The sequence below is a fragment of the Pseudonaja textilis genome, chromosome 2, assembly GCF_049901715.1.
Source record: "Pseudonaja textilis isolate UNSWEBS1 chromosome 2, rPseTex1.2, whole genome shotgun sequence".
Classification (NCBI taxonomy): Eukaryota; Metazoa; Chordata; class Lepidosauria; order Squamata; family Elapidae; genus Pseudonaja; species Pseudonaja textilis.
In genome coordinates, this window is record NC_141991.1 from 107,902,335 (window position 1) to 107,925,385 (window position 23,051).

General features: G+C 41.3%; 1 protein-coding gene across 17 annotated transcripts in view; it reads right to left on the reverse strand.

Moving 5' to 3' along the window:
* The window catches only part of ITGB4 (integrin subunit beta 4), an 82,011-nt gene that overhangs the window by 28,429 nt on the left and 30,531 nt on the right, over positions 1 to 23,051 (reverse strand). For all 17 annotated transcript variants that reach the window (XM_087924856.1, XM_087924853.1, XM_026701996.2 and 14 more), the window contains exons 8-23: positions 21,766 to 22,029; positions 19,871 to 19,960; positions 18,520 to 18,642; positions 15,923 to 16,084; positions 15,669 to 15,745; positions 14,272 to 14,474; positions 12,765 to 12,868; positions 12,229 to 12,324; positions 11,069 to 11,201; positions 8,836 to 8,946; positions 7,537 to 7,643; positions 6,263 to 6,296; positions 5,653 to 5,838; positions 3,265 to 3,371; positions 2,516 to 2,574; positions 2,167 to 2,190 (exon numbers count right to left, since the gene is read on the reverse strand). In XM_087924856.1, coding sequence (XP_087780982.1) covers positions 2,167 to 2,190; positions 2,516 to 2,574; positions 3,265 to 3,371; positions 5,653 to 5,838; positions 6,263 to 6,296; positions 7,537 to 7,643; positions 8,836 to 8,946; positions 11,069 to 11,201; positions 12,229 to 12,324; positions 12,765 to 12,868; positions 14,272 to 14,474; positions 15,669 to 15,745; positions 15,923 to 16,084; positions 18,520 to 18,642; positions 19,871 to 19,960; positions 21,766 to 22,029 — 1,880 coding nt within the window. The remainder of the gene's footprint in view (positions 1 to 2,166; positions 2,191 to 2,515; positions 2,575 to 3,264; positions 3,372 to 5,652; positions 5,839 to 6,262; positions 6,297 to 7,536; positions 7,644 to 8,835; positions 8,947 to 11,068; positions 11,202 to 12,228; positions 12,325 to 12,764; positions 12,869 to 14,271; positions 14,475 to 15,668; positions 15,746 to 15,922; positions 16,085 to 18,519; positions 18,643 to 19,870; positions 19,961 to 21,765; positions 22,030 to 23,051) is intronic.

The following is a 23,051-nucleotide window of genomic DNA, read 5'->3' on the forward strand; positions in this document are numbered from 1 at the left end:
AGGAATTAAGAATTGTTAACCTAATCCTAGGTAGCTTTTTCTCTGGTAATATCACACTACTAACTAGAGCATACAAAACATTTGCTAGACCAATACTCAAATACAGCTCATCAGTCTGGAGCCCACATTACATATCTGATATTAACGCAGTTGAGAAAGTCCAGAAATATTTCACAAGAAGAGTTCTCCACTCCTCTGCTCGTTGCAGAATACCTTATGCCACCAGACTTGAAATTCTAGACCTAGAAAACCTAGAACTACGCTGCCTTCGGTCTGATCTAAGTATAGTATATAAATCATACATTGCAATGTCCTACCTGTCAATGAATACTTCAGCTTCAGTCATAACAACACAAGAGCAAACAATAGATACAAACTCAAGGTTAACTGCACCAAACTTGATTGCAGGAAATACGACTTCAGCAACAGAGTGGTCAATGTCTGGAATACTCTACCTGACTCTGTGGTTTCTTCCCCAAACCCCAAAAACTTTAACCTTAGACTGTCTACTATTGACCTCACCCCTTTCCTAAGAGGTCTGTAGGGGGCGTGCATAAGCGCACCAATGTGCCTACCATCCCTGTCCTATTGTTTCTTTTTATTTTTCTTATATGTATCCATTTCATGTATTCATAACTGTGTTTATACTTATACCTATTATCTTGTAAGTGATTGACAAATCAAATAAATAAATAAAATAAAACCGATCAGCCATCCCAGCTTGAGCTGTAGCAAGATGCATCCATTGCCCACAAATGCCCATACAAATTTATAACTGCTAATCCACAGACAATGTTGATCTAGAATACTTCTAATCTTCCACAGCTAAGGAATAAATATTGGGTGGCTCCAGTGGTGGGATTCTGCTGGTTCAGAGTGGTTCCAGCGAACCGGTAGTTCCAACCATCATCTGGCTCTGCCCTTTCGCCCCCGTCCTATCCTGTCCTATATTTCCATCTTCCTCAGCTCAGCTGATTCGCACGGCACAGAGGATTTCTATGCCTCAACTCTTCTGCTTACCAGGGCTGCCCTAGAAAGTAAGCTGTTGAGGTTATAATCGCTGTCTTTGGAGTGTTGCGTGCTTGAAGCATGCACACTCACCGAACCGGTTAGTTAAACCGGTTGCAGCCCACCACTGGGTGGCTCCCACTATCCCCCAAAGTGGCATCTGCAGTGGACTGGATAACATGGACAACAAGAGATAACATGGGCTTCTACAGTTTTTAGCTGGTCACACTTCCTGGCCATATGTCTGTCTTCAAACATTTCAATCTAGAGTCAAATCCAAAGACTCATGGAGGAATCTGTCAATGGAAATGTCTGCTTACAACAGCCAGAATAATCTAACTGTAACTCTTGGCTGCATACTACAGGTAGGCCTCAGTTAACAATGGCAATTAGTGCTGCACTTGCTGTCACCAGGTGACACTGTCATAAAGTGGGGAATCACATGACCACAATGCTTAGCAATGAGACTTCTGGCAGTCCCACCATCATTAAGCAAGGTGTCACATGACCATAACTTCCAATTTCCTGCCAGCTTCTCCTTTGAGTTTGTTTAAAGGAACCTGGCAGGGATTTTTGGAAATCGTGTTACTGCAGGGATGCTGCAGTAGTCAAAACATCCAAGGGCTGGTCTTAAGTACTACTTGTTGAGCGCTATCCTAAGTCACTGAATGAACTGACATAAGTTGAGGACTACCTGTAACAGCACAGGTTTCCACAGGTAATAATGAGAAGTTTAGGATAAACAATTTGAGCTGTAGTGGCTCAGTGGTTAGAATTCAGTGCTGCAGGCTACTTCTGCTGACTGCAGGCTACCAGCAGTTCAGCAGTTCGATCCTCACCAGCTCGAGGTTGACTCAGGCCTTCCATCCTTCTGAGCTCAGTGAAATGAGGACCCAGATTGTTGGGGGCAATATACTGACTCTGTAAACCACTTAGAGAAGACTAAGCACTGTAAAGCGGTATATAAGTCTAAGTGCTATTGCCATTGATAAAGTAAATAATGCAATGCGGAGAAAAAGGCCAGCAGTGATAAAGTTAAATAACAACATCCTATTTTCTGGAAGGTAGGTAAAATTGTTGTAGTAAAACACAGCAGTGGAAATTTATTTCTAAGTCCACAACCTGGAAGTTAGAGTAGAAATGAATGGTTTTGTTTACCTTTTTCCAGCATTTGGTTGAATCCTGGGGAGAAAACAGATAAAATTCATAAATTTCATGGATTTAATCAAAAAGAATATCAAGAACTTTAATTACTGACAGACCAAATCAGTATCCTGTACACTTTATACAGTTATTGTTGTAGCATCAGAAAGCTATTCAGAGGGGAATTTAAATTCTACTACCTTCTCATTCTAGAAAAGAAGACAGTCTTCTCAGCCAAAAAGATACTCTCTCATTACACCAGTTCCTTGTTACTCACCTATCATCATCTACTTTCCTGTTTAAAAAAAATAAAATCTATTGACTGATTTTTCATTCTTTCTTCTCATACCAGTTATGCTCTCACCTGAATTTTGTCTGCTGGAACTTTTGGAAACCTGGGATTACTCTGTACACCTCGTTCAGCTGGGAAGAGCAAGAGAAATTCATTAGTCCACATCCTCAATATGGAAACTAGCTCAATGCCTAATCCCCCATCCCATTCATATTAGGGGCACCATTTAAGGATTAGGTTTAGCCGGTGACAGCACTGTTGCCCGGGGAATGCCTGTGCGGGTTCCTTTAATGTCCCCATCAAGGAGCTTGAGCAAATGATGGGAGCTCACCCCACCACACAGCAGCACTCAGGTCTCGAACTCCGACTTGCTAACCTCCAACCCAGCGTCTTAACCATGTGACTCACCACGATCCTTAACTGACCCAATATACATCAAGCTGGTACATAAGGGCTGCCCCAGCTTATCAGGTACTCAGTCAAATATTAATATTAACAGCTTCAAGCCCTTCATCTTCTGCCCTTCACTTGATTTATATTCAGACATCACATCCAAACAGAAGATTTATCAACACTCAAATCCAGGGAAATAAATCTTGCACTGGGTTCAATATCTGTGCCTCCTCAGCAACAAATCGGCATGATGGAGTGTTTGGGGAGGATTCAATATTTGACCTGATTAGTTGTCATGTTCTGTGTGGACTCTGTCAAAATCTACCTCACCCACCTGCCAGAATTATGGTGTGGATAAAAAGAGGAGCAAGTTACGCTTCCTGTAACAAGGGAGAGTTAAAAATAGACCAAATACCCCTACTTCTTACATTTTCCTCCACCTCTTTCTGCAGTTGCTCATGTTCCCGGCTATCCAGTTTTGCAAGATTTGGGGTGTAGAGCTGCTGTGCCAATCTGAGAGAGAGGCCATATGGAACTGGAAATAAAAAAATAAATTCATCAGAATTTGCAGCTGCCAGTGAAGCAAGGAGCACAACCAATTAATACAGAGATATAATGGGAAATAATGATATGGTTATTTTACACACACCATGTAAACAGTGATTAGAATTCTGAGGCACCTATAATTTTGACATCAAGTTTTGCTGGACTTCAAAAATTAGAATCTATGTCATAGGCTTACGTTAGTTACACAGTGATCCCTTCTCTGCTTCCAAGTATAACTAGGTAAGAGGAATGACAGGAATTTCTTGCAGATACACTTTCTATTAGTATCTTTAGATCAGAAATTTCAGAGACAGCCCCCAAATTTAACTTACATAAAAGTATAGGCTTGTGGTGCAGTTGCATACTAATGGTCATGAGAGTTATCTGAAAAATTAGCAGCATCTCAAAAAACAAGCTGGAGATCTTTTTTGAATCAGCCTTACATTAAATCCTGTTCTATTCAGGCAGCTCTACTGAAAAAGGTAGCTTACAAGCTCCCATTATCTTTGAAAATGTGGTTAGAGGTCATGACTTGAGGTATACAGGTTTACTGTGTGTCCGTTTGTTCAGTGACTGTTCAAACTTATGGCAGCACTGAAAAAATGAATGTACAACCAATCTCTGATATTCCAGCCAACACAATGCCCTTGTGGTCACATAATTGTGAACTGGGTGTTCCAGTGCCCAGCATATGATTAGGCCGTTGCGGGAAACTGCAATCATACATTGCCATTTGTGACATTCCCTGTTGGCTTTCCACAAGCAAAGCCCCAGAAGGAAAGTTGAAAAAAGTCACTCCAGTAAGTCACTCCTACTTTTTTACCTGCCCACAGTAACACCTTGCCCACACACAGCTTCCATTGGTACTTCCAGGCTCTTTCCTGGCTCCTGTGTTTCGTGCAAAGTCTCTGCTGCCCTCCCCAATTCATGCATGGCCTGCAGGATTTTGGCTTCCTGCAACACATGGACAGCTTGTGCCAGCCTTTGCATGCCCTCCCTTGGCCTCCTGTGACTCATGTGAGCCTTACTTGGGATGTCCATTTCTTCCTGCTTAACAACCCATCCATCCTGGGGTTATGATGGCAATCGGAACTGCCCGGGACTGCTGTCACTAAGCAATGTGGATGTGTGATGTTGCACTGTTCAACCACATTGCTTTAACAAGGTTAATCCTGGTCTCAATTGCCATTGTAACCAAGGGCTATCTGTATCCTAACCAGCAGTTCCTCACATACTTTGGGAGGCTTTAGATGACTGCCTAGATCAGTGGTGGCTAACCTTTTTGGGCTCCTGTGCCAAAAATTGTGTGTGTGTTTGTGCATGCGGGCTCACATGCCAGCACCCAGAGGGCAATGTGCCCCCCATGGCCCCTGCGCATGCGCATGCAATCCTCCCCTGCCACCCCATTACCTGCACTGTCCTCCCAGGTGATATTCGGCCCATTTGAAGTGTTTTTCGGCCTCCCAGAGGCTTGAGGAAAGCTTCTGCAGCCTTTGCAGGCTGAAAAATGGGCCCGTTTCATCACTTCCAGTATTTCCGGAAATACTGGAAGTGACAAAACATGCCTATTTTTTGGCCTGCAAAAGCTTTCCTCAAGCCTCTGGGAGGCCGAGAAAGGCCTCAAACAGGCCAAAAATCAGCTGGGAGGCATGCACATGTGCAGTGAGGTAAGTTTGCCTGAGGCTTGCGTGCCAGTGCAAATGGCTCTGCATGTCACCTATGGCACACATGCTGTAGGTTTGCCATCACGGGCCTAGATACTTGAATCAGGTTTCAAGCCAGATACTTGAAGGAGTAATGATACCATTATGGCAAGGGTTTCGAACTCGATGTCATTGAGGGCCATATCAGGGTTGTGTTTGACCTCAGGGGGCCAGGGTGGGTGTGGCCAGGTGGACAAGACCAGCTTGACATCGCTCATATCAGAGGCGCCTGTGGGGGCCCGAGTGCTCTGCCAGCAAAAATGGGCTCCCAATTTCAATTTTCAGCTGTAACACAGCCTCCTAAGCTCTGTTTTCACTGGCAGAAGGTTGCAAGAGGCCATCCCAGCCAAAAATGTAGATCAGGAGCCCATTTTCACTGGCAGAGGCACTGTGGGCCGGTCCTTTGCTGTTTCCAGGGCGGCCCTGGGCCAGATCTAAGTACCCAGTGGCCCAGATCCAGCCCATGGGCCTTGAGTTTGACCCCCTGTACTTTGGTCACCATTAACTTCAGAATTAAGCTATGTTCCATCTGGACCCTCTCTTCCCCCTTGTAAAACCAGCACTTACTGATATCCTTGGGATTGAGGGCGAAGGATGAGTAGTCTTGCTTGTGCACATTGTTTCTGATCTTCCAGTGGACTGTGTCTCTCCCTTTCAAATTACCGCTGCGCACTAATGGCGTATCCAGGTGATCAGATGCCATGAGACTCTGCCTGAGCAGATAGTGATCTTCCTTGAAACCAACCACACGACCTTCAGAGAGGGAAAGGAAGTTAATATTTGTACTTCAGCACCGTGGATCTAATTCTACAGTGAATCATTGCAATTGTTAAGTGAATCGTATGATCATTAAGTGAACCCAGTATGTCCCATTGACTTGGCTTGTCAGAAGCCTGCTGGGAAGGTTGCAAATCCTGACTTCATATAAATAGATGCCAATTGACAGGTGTCTAAATTTTGATCACATGACCATGGGATGCTACAATGGTTGCAAGTGTGAATACTTGATGTAAGTCACTCTTTTCACTGCTGTTGTAATTTTGAATGGTTGCTAAATTAATGGTTGTAAGTCATGGACCGCCTACATTGCTTTCTTTCTGTCTTGATCTAAGCACACCACGCTGATGTTATTATTATCACCCGTACCAGAGACCACATATAAATTCAAAAGGTGTACCTCGTCCACAACAGGGTAGCAACGCCAAACAACTCTAGATATCAAAAGAAAAAGAAAAGAAAAAGTGCTGAATTGGTTTTAATGCAAAAATGTAAAACTAAGCTTACTGGCAGGAGAACAGACCTCTCTGCCTGTGACCCTTGTTTAAGCGGATGACAGAAAATACATTGTTAAGAAGGATGTCCGAGCAAACACCACTTAAAGATGTCCATGAAAGGCAACAAGAGAAACATATCAACCTGGTTTACATGGTTTATATGGCATAAGGCAAACCTTTTTGGCACCGAGTGTCGAAATGAGAGTGTGTGTGCTGGAAACCAGAAGAACAGTTCCCTGGCGCACCATGCGGGAGTGCTGAAAACCAGAAACACACATGCGTGCCGGCCACCTGATCTTCTGGTTTCTAATGTGCATGTGCACATGAAGACTAGCTGGCCTGCGTGCGAATGCATGCTGGGGAGCTGTTCTTCTGGTTTCCAGTGTTTCCACACACGCAAACACTGGTTGGCCGGTGCGCATGCGCGTGCTGGAACCTGGAAGAGCAACGGGCGACAGCTGGCGTGCCGGAGAGATGGCTCTGCATGCCATTTCCGGCATTCATGCCATAAGTTCACCATCACAGGCATAGGGACTGAACTAATAAGATTAATATGACCTTGACCACTTTGGATCAATGATGTAACTGATTATGGCAATGCATCCTACAAATAATGCCTTTTCTACATGCTTATTTCTCAAGCACTTCTCGATAGGACTAGAGTAATGGTAAAAGATCACTGGCTCTCTTTCTCCATTCATTTTCATTTGCTCCTTGGCATTGATGTTGCAATGCTATTGTTACATGATCTTTCCCACTGGCCGAGGAGGGTCTACTCCAACTCTGCATCCCAGTGCCTCCCACTATGTTCCATTCCTAATTCCCATACTCAATCATTTTAGGATAAAACAAAATATCTCAGATATATTGGAGGAAAGTTATCTTTTAAAATAATGATTCTCCTGAAGTTGAAGAAAGTTAGATCTATAACAAAAATAATTGTTATCATTTAGTCAACATAAAAATAGCTTCAAATAGAGGCTAGTTAAATGGACAAGACAGAAAATGCATTTACATTGACCTCTAATTTTTATGTGATCCGAAAGAAGATTTAAAAAATCTTCAAGTTGTTTGAAAAATGTGACTGAGTCACAGGTTAGATTCAAAACATGCCACCAAAGCCCCCTCCCATGCCTGGTTGTCCTTTGTTACTGCAGGTTAGAAAGATAAATTTTACCTTGCAACATGTACAGAATTTCCAGCATAGGAGCAGCAGCAACCCCAGGAGTAGCATCAGAAAAATGAGGAGGGGGATAAGCCAAAGAAAACTTCCCGGTGGACACTCTACATATAATGACAACAAATTAAAAAAAAATCATGTTCCAAAAGAATCAAGAGACCAAAGGAAGCAACATTATCTTTTATTTTCCTGGTTAGGGAAGAAAAGAGGAAAGTGTTACAGCAAATGCAGCAGATGTTGTAACTCAGTGGCAGAACACATGCATTACATGTAAAAAAAATTCCACACCAGCATCTCCAGATAGAGAATTCCTGCCAGTTCATAAGAATGTCTTCCTTTTCTCCGTTACCAACAGTATAACTTCTAGAGCCCAGATTTCAACTCCCAAAGAGCTGGATTACAGCTTCACCATCAAGATTGTGCATAGTGATGGTGTGTGCAGACAATGAGTTTTGTAGTCTAAAACTTCTGGAGGGATTAATTTAGAGCGGCAGAGTTTAGGCTAATTGACTGGATTTTATTTACTTTGAACTTCAGGAACCACTGGAAGTTGAGTCAGTGCAACTGTATTCATTTTCCTGTTGGTTTGAGACATTTCATGGCCCATCCGAGGTTGGTACACGAATAGAAAAAGACAGCAAAAAAAGTGGCAGACTACAGGAATCACCTACGCTTCAACCTAATTGGTACAATTACATTCCAATGATTTTCTGCCTTCTCACCCTAACCAACTTTGCTCAGATTGGAGAAGCTGCTTGGATGGGCAGCAAAGTCTCTCAAACCAACAAGAAAATAAGTCCAGTTGCCATCACTCAGCTATCAGGCAACTCTACCTAGATGTCTGAGGATCTTCATTGACACCTAGAAGCCACTACTGACTGCAGACACAAACTTGGGGTGGAAGAAAAACATGTCTCCAAACACCCTTTAAATCAAGGAATTTGTTTTCAGGATCAGAAGTGAACTGATCTGCCTTTGTCATATGAAGTCCATTCATGGTCGGTTCAAGCTTTCCTTGTTTCAGCAACCCAAGTTTTAAAACAGTAATTTATTGTTGCTCTTGCTGAAAAATGAAGTTAGGCATCTTTGCCAATCAATTGCAAATAATTCCAAAAACTACTAGTACATTCTGATCTACCATGATGCAACCCCATTAGTGTGAACAAGAAAATGCTGACCAAAAAGAAAACAAAAAATAATTGACAATGCTTAGTGAAATCTAAATAATAGACCTTCTAATTTATCCCACCTGCTACATCTTGAGATCCCACTCTCTTCGTAGAAAGTAATATTTACCTTTCTTCTTTTGCACAAGAACAGTGTTGTTCTGTGATAGATTGGTGTCTTCTTCCCTAGTGTAATGGTAAACGCAATCATCCTCCTCATCTTGGAAGGAACAAATGTTATCTGCAGAGTAAAAAAAAAGCCATCAGATGTAATATGGACAATTTATGTTGGAAATCACTGGGATCAAAATTCTACCGTTGGCAACGGAGAAAAAGGAGAAATTCTCAGTTTTCCATTTGAGGCCATTCCAAACAAGTACTTTTAGGGTTTGAGTGATCCAATCTGCCAACACACTCCTCTAGATAAGGGGAAAGAAGCTATCTTAGTTTTAAAAGCAGGGGTGGGCTGCTGGGGGCTTGCAGAGGCTCGGGAGAGCCCCTAGCTAAGACTTTGCAGGGCTCAGAGAGCCCCCAATAACCTCAGAAAGACAAGCAGCAAGGGAAAGCTCTTAATAGGCTTAATCGAACTTCTGGGCATTCAGCCAAGAGCATTTCACACTTCGTAAAAGTGTTGCAAGCTAGATAAACAATCCACTCAGTGCTTGCGAGAGAGAGCCATTGAGAAAATCAGATAATCACGCAATTCACCAGAAACTCCACCAAGACTCCAAGATCCCTCTCACAGTCACTGCTATTAAGCCTGGTTTCACCCAATCTTTTATTTAAGTATTAAATGCATGAAATAATAAACATTTTGGTATATATCTTTGTTTAGGTAATTAGGGCAAATGTCAAGTTGGCCACACCCACTCAGTCACATGACATAACCATGCCTATATCAAGTTAGCCACACCCACTCAGTCACATGACATAACCATGCCTACCCAATCACATGACCACCCAGCCATGCCCACCCAGCCACATGACCAGGGGTGGTATTCAGCAGGTTCTGATCAGTTCTGGAGAACTGGTAGCAGAAATTTTGAGCAGTTCAGAGAACCGGCAAATACCACCTCTGAATGGAGATATTACAGTATTCTTCCTCTGCCACATCCACCAAGTCACGCCCACAGAACCAGTAGTAAAAAAATTTGAATCCCACCACTGCACATGACCCAGCCAGTCATTAGGGAAAGAGACCTTTGTTAAAAAAATTGAAGCCCACCCCTATTTAAAAGCCTGAACAGCTTATCTTTGCCAACCATCTTCTTGCAATTGCAGTTGTGATGTAATGAACATGCTGAATAACACCGGAAATCAGTACATTCTTCAATGTTGCGAACATGAAAATAGGAACATCCCTGGATTCTTCCTAGGTTCCCCATCCATAATAGATTGCTTTGCTTTTAATCAATTTTTTTGCATTCTAAAAAAGTCTGTGCTCCCAGGTTTGGATGACAAATCGGTATCTTTTAAATGTTGGGCATACTGTAAGTATTTTAGAAAGACATAATTAAAGATATGCTGCTCTCAGATTTCAAAAGAAGCTTGAAGTGTATGTAGGTTTACCTTACTTGGTGACTTACTGTCTGGTTACAATGTCTTTACATGCATGCCTATTAAAGACAGATGCACTCATATCCAAGATATTTTACTGCTATGTTTTGGCTCTCAGAAACAAGAGCTGATGGCACAGCAAGTGGAACAACTCACACAGTTTTATTAACTTTTTCCCAAAAGGTAAAGTTGAGACAAAGCAAGGAGAGTACAAAAATAGATAACCAAAAACATGGAATGGCTTCTAGGAAAAGGAAGACTAGGATTGCCTACTGTTTACATCAGGGATGGGCAATTAATTTTCCCAAGGGGTGACGTGAGAAACTGGGACTATTGTGGAGGGGCAAACTCATAGAACTGTGAAGATACATAGACATATACGCATGGCACGCACATACACAAAATTTTAAAAAATAGCAATAGCCTTCAAAATAAAAGCAAGCTACATGGGATGGACAAGGACAGCCAAAGGGCCAAATGTGGCCTGGAGCAGAGGTGGTATTCAGCAGGTTCTGACCAGTTCTGGAGAACCGGTAGCAGAAATTTTGAGTAGTTTGGAGAACCGCCAAATACCACCTCTGACTGGAAAATTTACAGTACCCTTCCCCTGCCACGCCCACCAAGCCACGCCCACAGAAACAATAGTAAAAAAAATTGAATCCCACTACTGGCCTGGAGGCCATAAAATGTCCAGGTTTGGCTTACATTATTCTCCCTTTCCCTCCACCCATCAAATTCAACAGTGCAATGTGGAATGTTTGGTTTGCATTTGAATATTAAACCGGGCAGTTGAAGAACTACACTACCTTGCTTTAATTCATCCACCATCTTGATCTTGAAATGGCAGTTTGAACATTCCTGTCCCTTCTTCTCTCCAGTGCCCCAAACCTGACACTGGACGCAAGTTCGGAATTCGGCCTCACATGCTTGCTGTAAAGCCTAGACATGAGGGAGAGAGAGCATGAGAAGGCAGACAAAACCTTCAGTTCTAGATTAGTGCTGAGCACCAAAGATAGTGAGGAGTGGAGAGGTGGATATTTATTTATTTATTAAATTTATTTGCTGCCCCTCTTGTTTTGAGGCATCTCTGGGCGACTTACAGCATTAAAAGCATTCTATGGATATTACATGGAAAGCATCAGAAAGGACAATAGATACATGCTCCATGAATGTAACATTCTACCACGTGAGATGCAGTTTTGTGAATGAAGCCAGTGGAGAAGAAGGGGTGAGTGAGGAAATCTCCCATGGGGGAAAAAATGCCTTTATGATTGAGAACTGGAAGACAGAAGAGAAAGCCTTCTGCAAAAAGAGAGATTCCCCAAGCAATCTAACAGAGAACTTGATTCTGCTGGGGAATTAATGATATGAACTTCTATTCTTATGTATATTAAAATACACCTTGTATCTTAGAAGTGCCTCCTTCAAAAACAACTGAACCTCCAGTAAACACCAGCAATCCTAATTTCTCACCGCTCAAAAGTAAGCTGCATAGTTTGTTCTAGCAAATCACATGTATCTGCTTTGCCACTTCTGTAGATAGTCTTTAAATTTTATTGTTCTGATTGATTGTTTAACTAATTCAGAGGTCTCCAAACTTGGCAACCTTAAGACTTGTGGACTTCAACTCCCAGAATTCTGGGAGTTGAAGTCCGCAAGTCTTAAAGTTGCCAAGTTTGGGGACCCCTAGTCTAATTGATTATTGTGACAATGGATAGGAACAGTTATTCCTGGATTCAGGAAGAATTAATATGACAGATGAACAAAGAGAGTGTGCTTTTGTGGCAGTATTTGTACAGCCTTATATTTGAATATATATGGATGCTGTCAACAACAAAAATGCATTTTGAAAAGGTAAGGCAGTTCAGAAAAGGAACATAAATAATATATCTTTGTACCACAATATAGCAACAGCATTAACAGTCATAGTCATTTGCTTAAGAAATATGCACTTTCATGCCCTTACCAAGGGTCCGATTTCACAGGTGGGTTCAATATGGGAAGAGGGGTTATTACAGACGCATCTACCACATTCACATCTCCCCCGTCCATCACAAATCAGCTACAAGAGAACAAAGTAACTGTTCAGCTTTTTCTTCATTATATACATTGAGGTAACAGAAGGTTTTACCTGACCTTAGAGACAGTTCTCTTTCCATTACCAGGGAAACATTTAAAAGAGAGGGCAAGAGCCTTCTTCTCTCTGTTTTTATTTAAGGATCACAGATTAAATAAAGAGCAATAAGATCAATTGTCGAGCAGCCAATACCTCACTAGAGATTTAATGAGATCAATGATTCCTTTTAAGCTGAATTGACAATACTGGATTTCATCTCCAATGTATTAAGCTTGTAATAACTATATGTTGGCAGATTTTCACGATGAATTATTAAACACTTTCTGCATCCAACACAGGATGATGGGGTGGGCAACCAGTAGGCCACTTTTATTTTCTCTTCATGACCTCTTCTGATAGCTCTTCTGGATGGGCAATTTACTCACCCCATTGCTGCTGACACAGGTTTCGTTGCTTGTGGGACACTCACAGCTGTCACCTTCCCAACCAGCTTCACATACACACTGGCCCATGTAGCAACGTCCCCTGTCTGTAGAGAGACAGGTAGCATCAGCACAAAGATGTTTAGAGCCAACTTACTTACATAGCAGGTCTGTTTTTATGTTTCTATTTTTAATGAAGTCTTAACTCATCTATTAGCAGTACAGAGGCAGTTCACAAAGAAATATGATACATATCTCTACAGCTAAGCAAAGCAAAGGTGAATAGGTTAGAATAGTGATAGTGAACCATTTTGTTGTGGTGTGCTGAAAGTGCCGGCACCCACAATGCAATGCACATGCACGCACAACACCCCCCACCCTCTTACCTGCACTGTGCATGTGCACGCCTCCAAACTGATTTTTGGTCCATTTGAGGCCTTTTGGGGACTCCCAGAGGCTTGAGGGAAGCCTCTGTAGCCTCAGGAGGCCGAAAAACGGGCCTTCTGGAAATACCAGAAGTGCCAAAACGGGCCTGTTTTTCGGCCTTCAAAGGCTGCAGAGGCATCCCTTGAGCCTCTGGGAGGCCGAAAAAGGCCTCAAATGGGCCTAAAATCAGCTGGGAGGCGCACGCATGTGCAGTGCAGGTGAGTTTGGCTGGGGCTCGTGTGCCTGCACAAATGGCTCTGCGTGCCACCTGTGGCATGCGTGCCATAGGTTTGCCATCACGGGGTTAGAACAAAGGGAATGCATGAATAAAACATCTTCCCCCCCCTCTGTGTTTGTCTTTGTGCATGTGCCTGATGCATTCTAAAAGCCCTCAAAGAAAACATATGGACATTCAAAACCTTTCTGTGCACAACTAGGAATTCAGTTCAAACAAGAACACAATTAGGGCCAATTGTCTATTTGCCATAATTGCATCTCACTTTTCTTCTAAGAATTTCTAAGCCATATGCATAGAGTTATTCCTTACAAAAATGGGAAAGATCTAAGTGATCACTGAGAGCTGACAATGTTTTGATCGCACATAATCAATTAATCATTCCTTAAATTGTGAGATAGGATGAGTTGAATGAATGGCTAGCCAGAGGGAAATCTAAAGGGGGAAATATGAATCCTGCCCATATTGCATTCTTGCATTCCGTATTAGAATTCTGGTGTTTCCTCTTATTAATATTTTCAGTCAGCTGCACACTCTATAAACAATATAACACATGATCGGACCCAGAAGAAAAAGTTTACTGCCACTAGAAATCTCTAGATATTCTAAACTTTATCACTGGGACACCTCATCTGGGAAAGCTATTCAGAACCTTCATCAATAATGGGACATGCCCTCAAAATCATTCTTCTTCAAGGGCCGAGGGACACCACCAGAGAGCCCCAAGTTGGCCAAAGCTACTCCAGTGTTGCTGACCTCTTCATGAATTGTCAGGTAGTAGTTCACAAGGCTGTATCTCAATGAACTGAGGGCGGAGTATGCAATAATTTGCCCTCCCCAAAGATTTACCATTGCAGAGGAATCCAGAAGTGCGGGCACACTGCAAGCTGTCGAATTCACAATACTGTCCTTCATAACGACCATCGGAATCGCACTGACAGATCCCACAAAGGCATTCGCCTTTGCCAGAACAGGGTTCTTTATCTCCAGGTTTTATACAGGCCTCAGTATCAGGAAAGGAGGATGGTGAGCAACTACACTGGTCCCCACGCCTATCAAAGTGAGAGGAAGTCATGTGTGAGAATGGCCATGAGATGCAAGATATAACACCTTGTACAGCTAAATAAAGGCCCAAACTGTTTAGGCTATTTGACTATTGGTATTTAATTTTTGACAAATACCATAAAGTACTTTATAAATTGCTATATTTTTATTGACCTTAGCAGACATTATTTGATTAGTTTCACTCTTGTGTGGGACTAAACCAAGCATAGGTAGCTTTCGTATAGGTTTTTCCCCCTTTAGTTTCACAGTATCCAGTTCCTAGAGGCTACCTAGACAAGACTCTGCAGTTGTCTTGGCAAAGTTTTTCAGAATTGGTTTGCCATTGCCTCCTTCTTAGAACTGAGAGAAAGTGACTGGCCCAAGGTTACCTAGCTGGTTTCATACCTAAGGCAAGACTAGAACTCACAGTCTCCCAGTTTCTAGTCTGATCCTCTAACCACTATAACAAACTGGCTATTATATGTTACTTACTCCATATATTCAATCTTCTATTCAAACTTTTACTGGGATGTGAATTCACAGGCCTGATATACAGTATATCCTGGGATATAAACTGGATAGATTGGCCCCCTACCCTGCTGGCCTTTAGGAAAGGTAAGACTGGCAGTGCCACCATCCTTTAGTGTCAGGTGATAGCAGTGAGCCTTTCCAATGATTATATTAAATGGAATATATTATTCGTATTGACCAGCAGACAGATTATACTTCGTATCTGAATAGTGTAATAATGGTTTTAGCATGGTTGTATATTTATTTTTGTTTATATTTTTTATTATTCTATTATTTTTAATTGTTGTGAGCCATCAAGAGTCAAATACGTGAGATATAAATTGAATAAATAAAAGGTCCATATTTATATACAGTATGCCTGTGTGTGTGTGTGTGTGTGTATGTGTGTGTGTATAAAATCATGTGATTATTATAAAATAAATATTAAGTATGTTAAATATATAATTGCAAAGATCTATATATGTTTATAATATATATATATATATATATATATATAAACACTATCTAAAGTATGAAAAACACTTTTTGAGGGGCAAGAAGAGAATTGTCCCCCTTATCAGTTAGTTTCTCCAATTCATCTATTTGTTCTTGGAGAAGAAAGGCATAAACTTTCTGGTAGAGGAAAGGCAATGGGCCCTACACCAAAAGAAAAACCTAATTGTGATACTTGCCAGCCTGGATCGCACACACAGAGTCCGCAGACAAAATTTCCATTGTAACTGCACTTTGATGATTTAACTTCCTGATTCTGCAAACAAGCAACAGGACATTACTGGACCTCATTCCAGATACAGAACATCCTTTAATCTTATGACTTCTGCTAGTAAAAATTGATCAGACCAGGGTTAAGTTTCTTGTATCACCTATTGTCCAGGTGTAGAACAATTGTTGGAACTACTAATCAAAGAGGAGGAAAACAACCTACCTTTTCACAGGAGCAGGTGTCGCAGAGAATTGAGGCATCAATTTCCATTTTGTCACTGAAAGAGGGCTTAATGTGGATAATACCTTTCCGTTCCTCCTCTGGGAGATCACAGACATGCTGGTCAGCAAAGTGTTCAGCTTTCAAATTCACATTGAAGTTTACCTGGAGCGAAGAGACAAGCCTGTGTTTTTTTCTGGATTCATTTAGAAAAAGAAGCAACTTCATCCACAAATGTGAGAACTGAAAGACTGTTGGGGTTCCTGAGGTCCACTGGATTGTTTGTTTTATGACTGCAAAGTTCTTCATTTCTAGCATGGCTAATTGAGGACCAATAGGAACTAAAATCCAAAGTAATTAATAACTGGTAGATTCTTTCCTCCTGAATTAGTTCAAAAGCTGAATGAATAGAGACATGGAAATAAGATTTTCGTCTCTTGAATTTGAAAAGAGGATGCAAGAAGTACAGGCTTCCAAAGCTGCTCTTACTAACTGCTTTCCCTCACAGTCCCTCAAGCACAGCTTGGATGGAGTAATAACAATACTATAAAATACAAAGATGATCTGGGATTTGGGCAGGGGTGGGATTCAACCAGTGTTACTAACGGTTTGGTGACTACGTTTTGTGTGCCTGATGTGTGCTGTGCGCACGTGTAAAAGAAAATCAGTTGTGCCTCCCGGACAACTGACAAGCCTCTTTTTTCCTGCTTTTCCAGATTCAGCTATGCCGCGCAAAGCAGCTGAGGTTGAAAAAGCAGGAAATAAAGGACAGGTAAGAGCCTGGGCGGGCAGGTGCGCCAAACAGCAGCAAACACAGAACCGGTTTGGTATCTGCTGCTCTTCAGAGCTACCGGTTCTATAGAACTGGGCAGAACCGGTAGCATCCCACCCCTGGATTTGGGACACTACTCTTCTTGGTCTAAACAGCCAGTTACCAACACTAGGTGAAACCAGGCTCAAATGCAGTATCTGTGTGAGGGATCTTGGAGTCTTAGTGGACAACTTAGCTAAATATGAGCCTGCAGTGTGCAGCAACAGCCAAAAAAGCTAATGCAATCCTAAGTTACATTAACAACTTTGTATGGAAGCCTTTGTAGAGTTGTCTGTCTGTCTTTATATTCAGCCAGCAATCTAAAGACAGAACAGTAAAAGAATAGTGCTAATCTGGACTCCCTCAGTAAAAGAATATTGAAATCTGGATTCCCTCAGTAAAAGAATAGTGCTAATCCGAACTCCCTCAGTAAAGAATATTATTATATCTGAATTCCTGTGAAGAGTAAAAACAATTTGAATTCCTGTGAGAGGAGTAAAAGTGTATTGAAAACGGAACTCCCAAGTAAAAGTACAATGCTAATTTGTGTTTCCAAAGTAAAGATATAAGTTAATCAGATTGCCTGTGAAAGACTTATCCATCTCTCTCTTTCTGAGCAACTGAAGTTACCAAAGCCTGTCTGAATTGCTGGTAGGGGCCAGAAATCCCCCATTTTGCAAGAGATAAACGAGTAAAATCTTCTCTGGGTCTTTGCATTTCTGTCTCTCTGCTATCTCAAAGACTGTTTGGCAAATGAAAGAGAGAGAATCTGTAGCATTTCCTGAGTCTTCAGACCCTTTACGAATACAGTGGAAAGAGACAGAGTTATCTTGTCTTGTGTCCTTAAAACAAAGAAACTGCATTTTCTCTATCTCTGGAGTGGCTGTACATTCCTCACTGCTTATGCCTTCGAGAGGAAGAAGATAATAAAGAGCCCCCCTGTAGCCATTTTATGATGGGGTCTCCAAGCAACAAGTTCATAAATTCTTTAGTGCTGAGTCATCTCCATGGCAACGGGCTATATTACCCCCCCCCCCAAGAGAGAAACCAAATCCAGCAAGCAATTTAAAGGCAGGAATGCAGCTTGCCGTTTCTTTGCTGACAGAACCAAAAAGATTTTTTCCTTTACTGAAAATTGGAGTTGATCTAAAGTCAAAGAATAATTTTTAATAATAAAGCCTGCATTACTTAGCAAAGGAAAATCACTTAATCATAGTTGTCCATGCATTGGACTAAAGTATAACATCCTTTGATGACCTTTCCTCTCAGCATAACTGCCTACAATTCAGTTTTTCATAGCCCAACTGACTGCTATTCAACTACTAGCTTGCAGTACCATCTGGTGGTCAAGTAGAGAATTTCACAGGAAATTTCTAAATTCACCTAATAACTTGCAGCAACCCCTTGCAAGATCATAGGCAAGCACCACTAAGAGGACAACCTGTGTACTGCACCAGTGTCTTCCAGACCTAGCAAGAACCACTAACAGACCAACCTGTGTACCACACCAGTGTTTTCCAGACCTGGCAACGCACACTTCTAGTAGTCAACCACTGAATTTTACAGAAGTTTCTAAATTCAGCCACACACCTGCAGCGCTACCTAGAGTACTGAATTTTACAGACGTTTCTAAATTCAGCCACATGCCTGCAGTACTGAATTTTACAGAAATTTCTAAATTTGAACATAACAAATGTTCAGTATATGTGGAGTTTGGGAAGAAATTGCATTTTGAATTTGTTAATGAATTTTGGCAATGCAATCTTGAAATGCAAAATAGGAAGTTTACCACTTTGTCTCGAACAATACGGAATGAACCAGACTCTGTTTTTTCAGCATCTGAGGATGTTATATCAGTTTTCATGGCTTTGGGAATATTGTAAACTGGGATCTCCACCCTGGAACGAATGCTCTGGGAAAGAAGATGAAAAGAAAACATACAGAATGGGAATGGATTCAGGCCATTGATTTCATAAGTTACTGAAGTTGATCAGCAATATTCACACATAGCACAGGGATATATCAGAAAATGCCTTGCCCAGCATGATTCTGACCATTTGGTATGCACAGAGGGCCTTCTCTGGGTCCCTCCATTATAATTTACTTTATTGTCATTGCACCTCGTACAACGAAATCAAACACAATCTTCAGTGCACATCATGACCATGACCATGAAAATAAACACAAACACATACCCTTCACCCTCCACACATTGAACCGAAAACCCCTGACACCACACCAATACTGTACTATATAGCAGAATTCAAAAGAGCTACTGCCCTGGGATAGAAGGTTAATGGGACTGAACCAGGACACAGACCTTCACGGTGGTAGTCCTCACTTTATGGAGCATGTTTCTCTGTAAGTACAATTGGTCCCTCCCCTCTAATTTCTTTTTTTAATTTTAGGCCTTCAATATAAGCTTATTTCAGAAGAATGCTTTAGTGCACATTTATATTATTTCTGTTGTTGTTCTTTAATTATTTGATATTCTGATTTTAGGGAAGGAGATAGCCATGTTATATTCATTTGCTCATATAAATTATCCAGAGTGGTGTAGATTGAGGTGCTCTATAAATGTTGTTAATCATTAATAATTATTTAAAAACTGGGAATTCATCTGCAAGATTAAAGTACCCATTTTGTCCTTTAATCCCCACTAATCCTTCTGAATGCAACTAAAAGCCTCCCTTTTTAAATCATAGGTACCTTGTACAACTCCATGGGCCACCTTTTTGAGTTATGCAGTTTTTATACCCCTGATGTGTATCATCTAATTACCATACTATCTGCTTGAAAATGCTTTATGAATTGCAAGAAAGAAAGAATTGCAAGAGTGAAATGTGACAAGTAAATCATTTATGGGAAATTATGAGCTGCAGTGGTGCAGTGGTTAGAGTGCAGTACTGTGGGCTACTTCTGCTGATTGCTGACTGACTGCAATTTGGCACATCAAATTTCACCAGGTTCAAGGTTGACTCAGCCTTCCATCTTTCTGAGGTGGGTAAAAGGAGGACCCAGATTGTTGGGGGCAATATGCACTATCAAGCGGTATATAAGTCTAAGTGCTATGGCTATTGCTATAAGAGAATTATGTTACCCAAAGAAGTAACAGAATAAATACAGATGTTGCTACTTACCTCAAAAGCCACACGGATCAATTCCACAATGTTAGAAGAATCTTCTTGAAGCCTCCCAATTTCAGAAAGTTGAAAATATTTGTGCAGTTTCTAATAAAAAAGTAATATTTATTATATTACAATAATAGAGAAGGAAAATATTTTAAAAAATCAAGCACACCAAAGTGTTATTCTTATGGTTCTATTGTTATTATGGCTATCTGCAGAGAAAGACAAATCACCAGTTACAATGCTGTAAAATTTTCCTGATTTCTTTCCCTGGATTCTAATGTAACATTTTCCTTTAGCCTTTACCAAAGTGTACAAATACAATGGCTTGTCCTTTTAAAGTGAATGACAAAAATTCATTGGGTAGACTCTGTTCACCTTCACTTCAACCTCCTTCTAATAATTGATGTCTGAGTAAAAATTCCCCCAATTCATCTTGAGGAGTGTATAGAACAGAGCTGTCAACTTGTGGCCTGCGGGCTGCATGCGTAATGCACTGGCCATGCCCACCCCCATTTTAGCGAAGGGGGGGGAAGTTGTGATACGTTACATGACAACAATGTGACAATTTGAGTTTGACACCCCTGGCATAGAGGAAGAAAAGACTAGCCTAGATATATCCACAGTACAATAGGAAGGCTGGGGTATTTAGCCTTTTCCCTGGGGCCTAGGCTTTTTCCTTATCTAAGAAATTATTAGCTGCTTCACAAAAAGAAAAGACAATTTTCCAAATCACATTTTTATTTTCTTTCCTACAATAAAACATAGTACAACATAACTGAGACTGAAAAAAATGGACCAAAAGAAAGAGATAAAGGTACAATTATTCTCCCTGATATTTCAGCACAAAAAAAACCCTAAGAACACCTCCAGGATGGAAGTGATAGTTGCAGATCAACCTTAGATGTCCTAACGAAATACAGTTTTGGCCTATCCATGGATCAATAGTTATGAGGTAAAAGAAGAGATATCTTCGAGTTACCGTAACATGGATTCTTTAGCTAGCCACTGGGTGTCTCCAGTGGATTTGCAAAAAACAGATTGCAAGGACATTTCACTGCCAAATCCAGTATACACACACACACACACACACACACACACACACACATTTATTTAGTGACTGTTCGAAGTTACAACTGCACTGAAAAAAGTGCCTTATATGACCAGTTTTTCACAATTCCCATAGTCATGTGATCAAAATTTGGACACTTGACAGCTGGCATGTTTTTATGATAGGCAGTACCCTGGGGTCATGTGATCACTTTTTGCAACCTTCTGATAGGCAAGTCAATGGGTAAGCCAGATTCACTGTTAAGTTACTAATTTAATAACTGCAGTGATTCACTTAAAAAGTGTGGCCAGAAAACTGGTAAAATGGGGGCAAAACTCACTTTACAACTGTCCTGCTTAGCAATAGAAAATTTGGGCTCAATTGTTGGTTGTAGGTCATGGACCTGAAGTTAGGCATTCAGCTGCTACACTGACATACATCTAAACTATTAAAGTTCAGCCTGCCTTCACCTTCCTTCTTGAATTTCTGCAAGCAATCTTCAATTTCCGGGCCTACAAAATTATCAGGAATCAGAATACTCCTTTCTCACAAAACCAATTAATGATTTCTTAGGTGATTTTCTCGATGCCAGGAAATGTGGACAAGGCTCCTTTCTACTCTGTGGGGAAAAATGGAAAGAACTCCCTTCTAATGAAGAATTACGACTTTTTAAAAGTGTTTTAACTCCAAATCTTCCTATAGGAAGCGAACTCAGCTTCTTGCCTTAGGAATAAATAGATGAGCTGGTTCCCTTGCTGGGCAAATATCCATAGGCCAGTATTAATTTCAAATATCACATGTTGTTCCTTTATGCACCCCAGTTCTCATATTTTTCCTGCTTAATGGCATCTTTTACCTCATAGTAATCATAAGAGTGGTTGGTGACAGCAAAAATAGGGATGATATCACTTTGCTTCAGCAGGCGCACAAGGGTAGGCACTGATGGGTAATCCTGCTTGGTATCAAAGGTGTAAATCCCTGCTTGAGTTAGGTGGCATTTTTCATCGTTCTTTCTTAGGATTCCAGCAAGGACGTTGGCACCATCAGCTTCATAATGGAAGGCTGACTCAGTGGAGAAGACCAGGAGGTGAGTGCTGTCATTCCGCCACCCAATATTCTCCTGTGGAAATAAGGAAAGTCTAAGATGGAGAGTGGAGGTGGGCAAATCACAGCCCTGAGACCAGTGGTGGGATTAAAAAAAAATTACTACTGGTTCTGTGGGCATGGCTTGGTGGGCATGGTGTGGCTTCATGGATGTGGCAGGGAAAGATTACTGCAAAATCAATTCCCTCCACATCCCACTAACATGCTTTGCAGCTCCGTTCTTCTGTGCAGTGCAACAAAAAAACACCCATCCAATCAGCTGGGACTCAGGAGGCAGAGAATAGATGGAGTTGGCAGGGCCAGTCAGAAGTGGTATTGGCCGCTTCTCCGAACTACTCAAAATTTCCGCTACCGGTTCTCCAGAACTGGTCAGAACCAGCTGAATACCACCTCTGCTTGAGACTCATTTTGGCACCTCCTGCCCCCTTGAAACATGTTTCTAAATTTGATGGGAAACCACTACAGCACAATGTTTAGCTGATTCTCAGCAGGGAATAAGAGTAGCATACATAACTGTCAGCAACAAAGTCCCCAATTCATCAAAAATAAAGATGCCAAAACATCCAGGTTTTATATAATCGTATCATCTGCATAAAAAAAGATTAAAAAAATTAAAGTGTGCTTTCCCCATGTGCCAGGAAGAATCACATAATTTGAGAGTGGGAATAGCTACCAGAAGTACAGAAAAGCTTTTCATGATAACTTTTGAGAAATATGCTATGAACAGCTATTCCAGGAATGTTAGTAACCACTGGGTATGTCTTTCAAATGCAGTTCAGATCGAGGTTAATTGAAAAAACTAACAATGCCATAGATGTGGGCATTTCGTGCTTATCTTGTCTCCTCGGCAATGAACTCTTCAGCTCCCTAAATTCACAAATGTTATTAGGCACTAGGTAGTTTGTTTTTCCCCTGACCTTCACTAAGATGTTTAGCTGGTATTCAGACTATAATATCCAAACTCCAGATAGGAGCTGATAACGGTAAAACTGGATAACAGCAATGATCCCTGAAGGAGATAGATGGTTCAAAAATGTA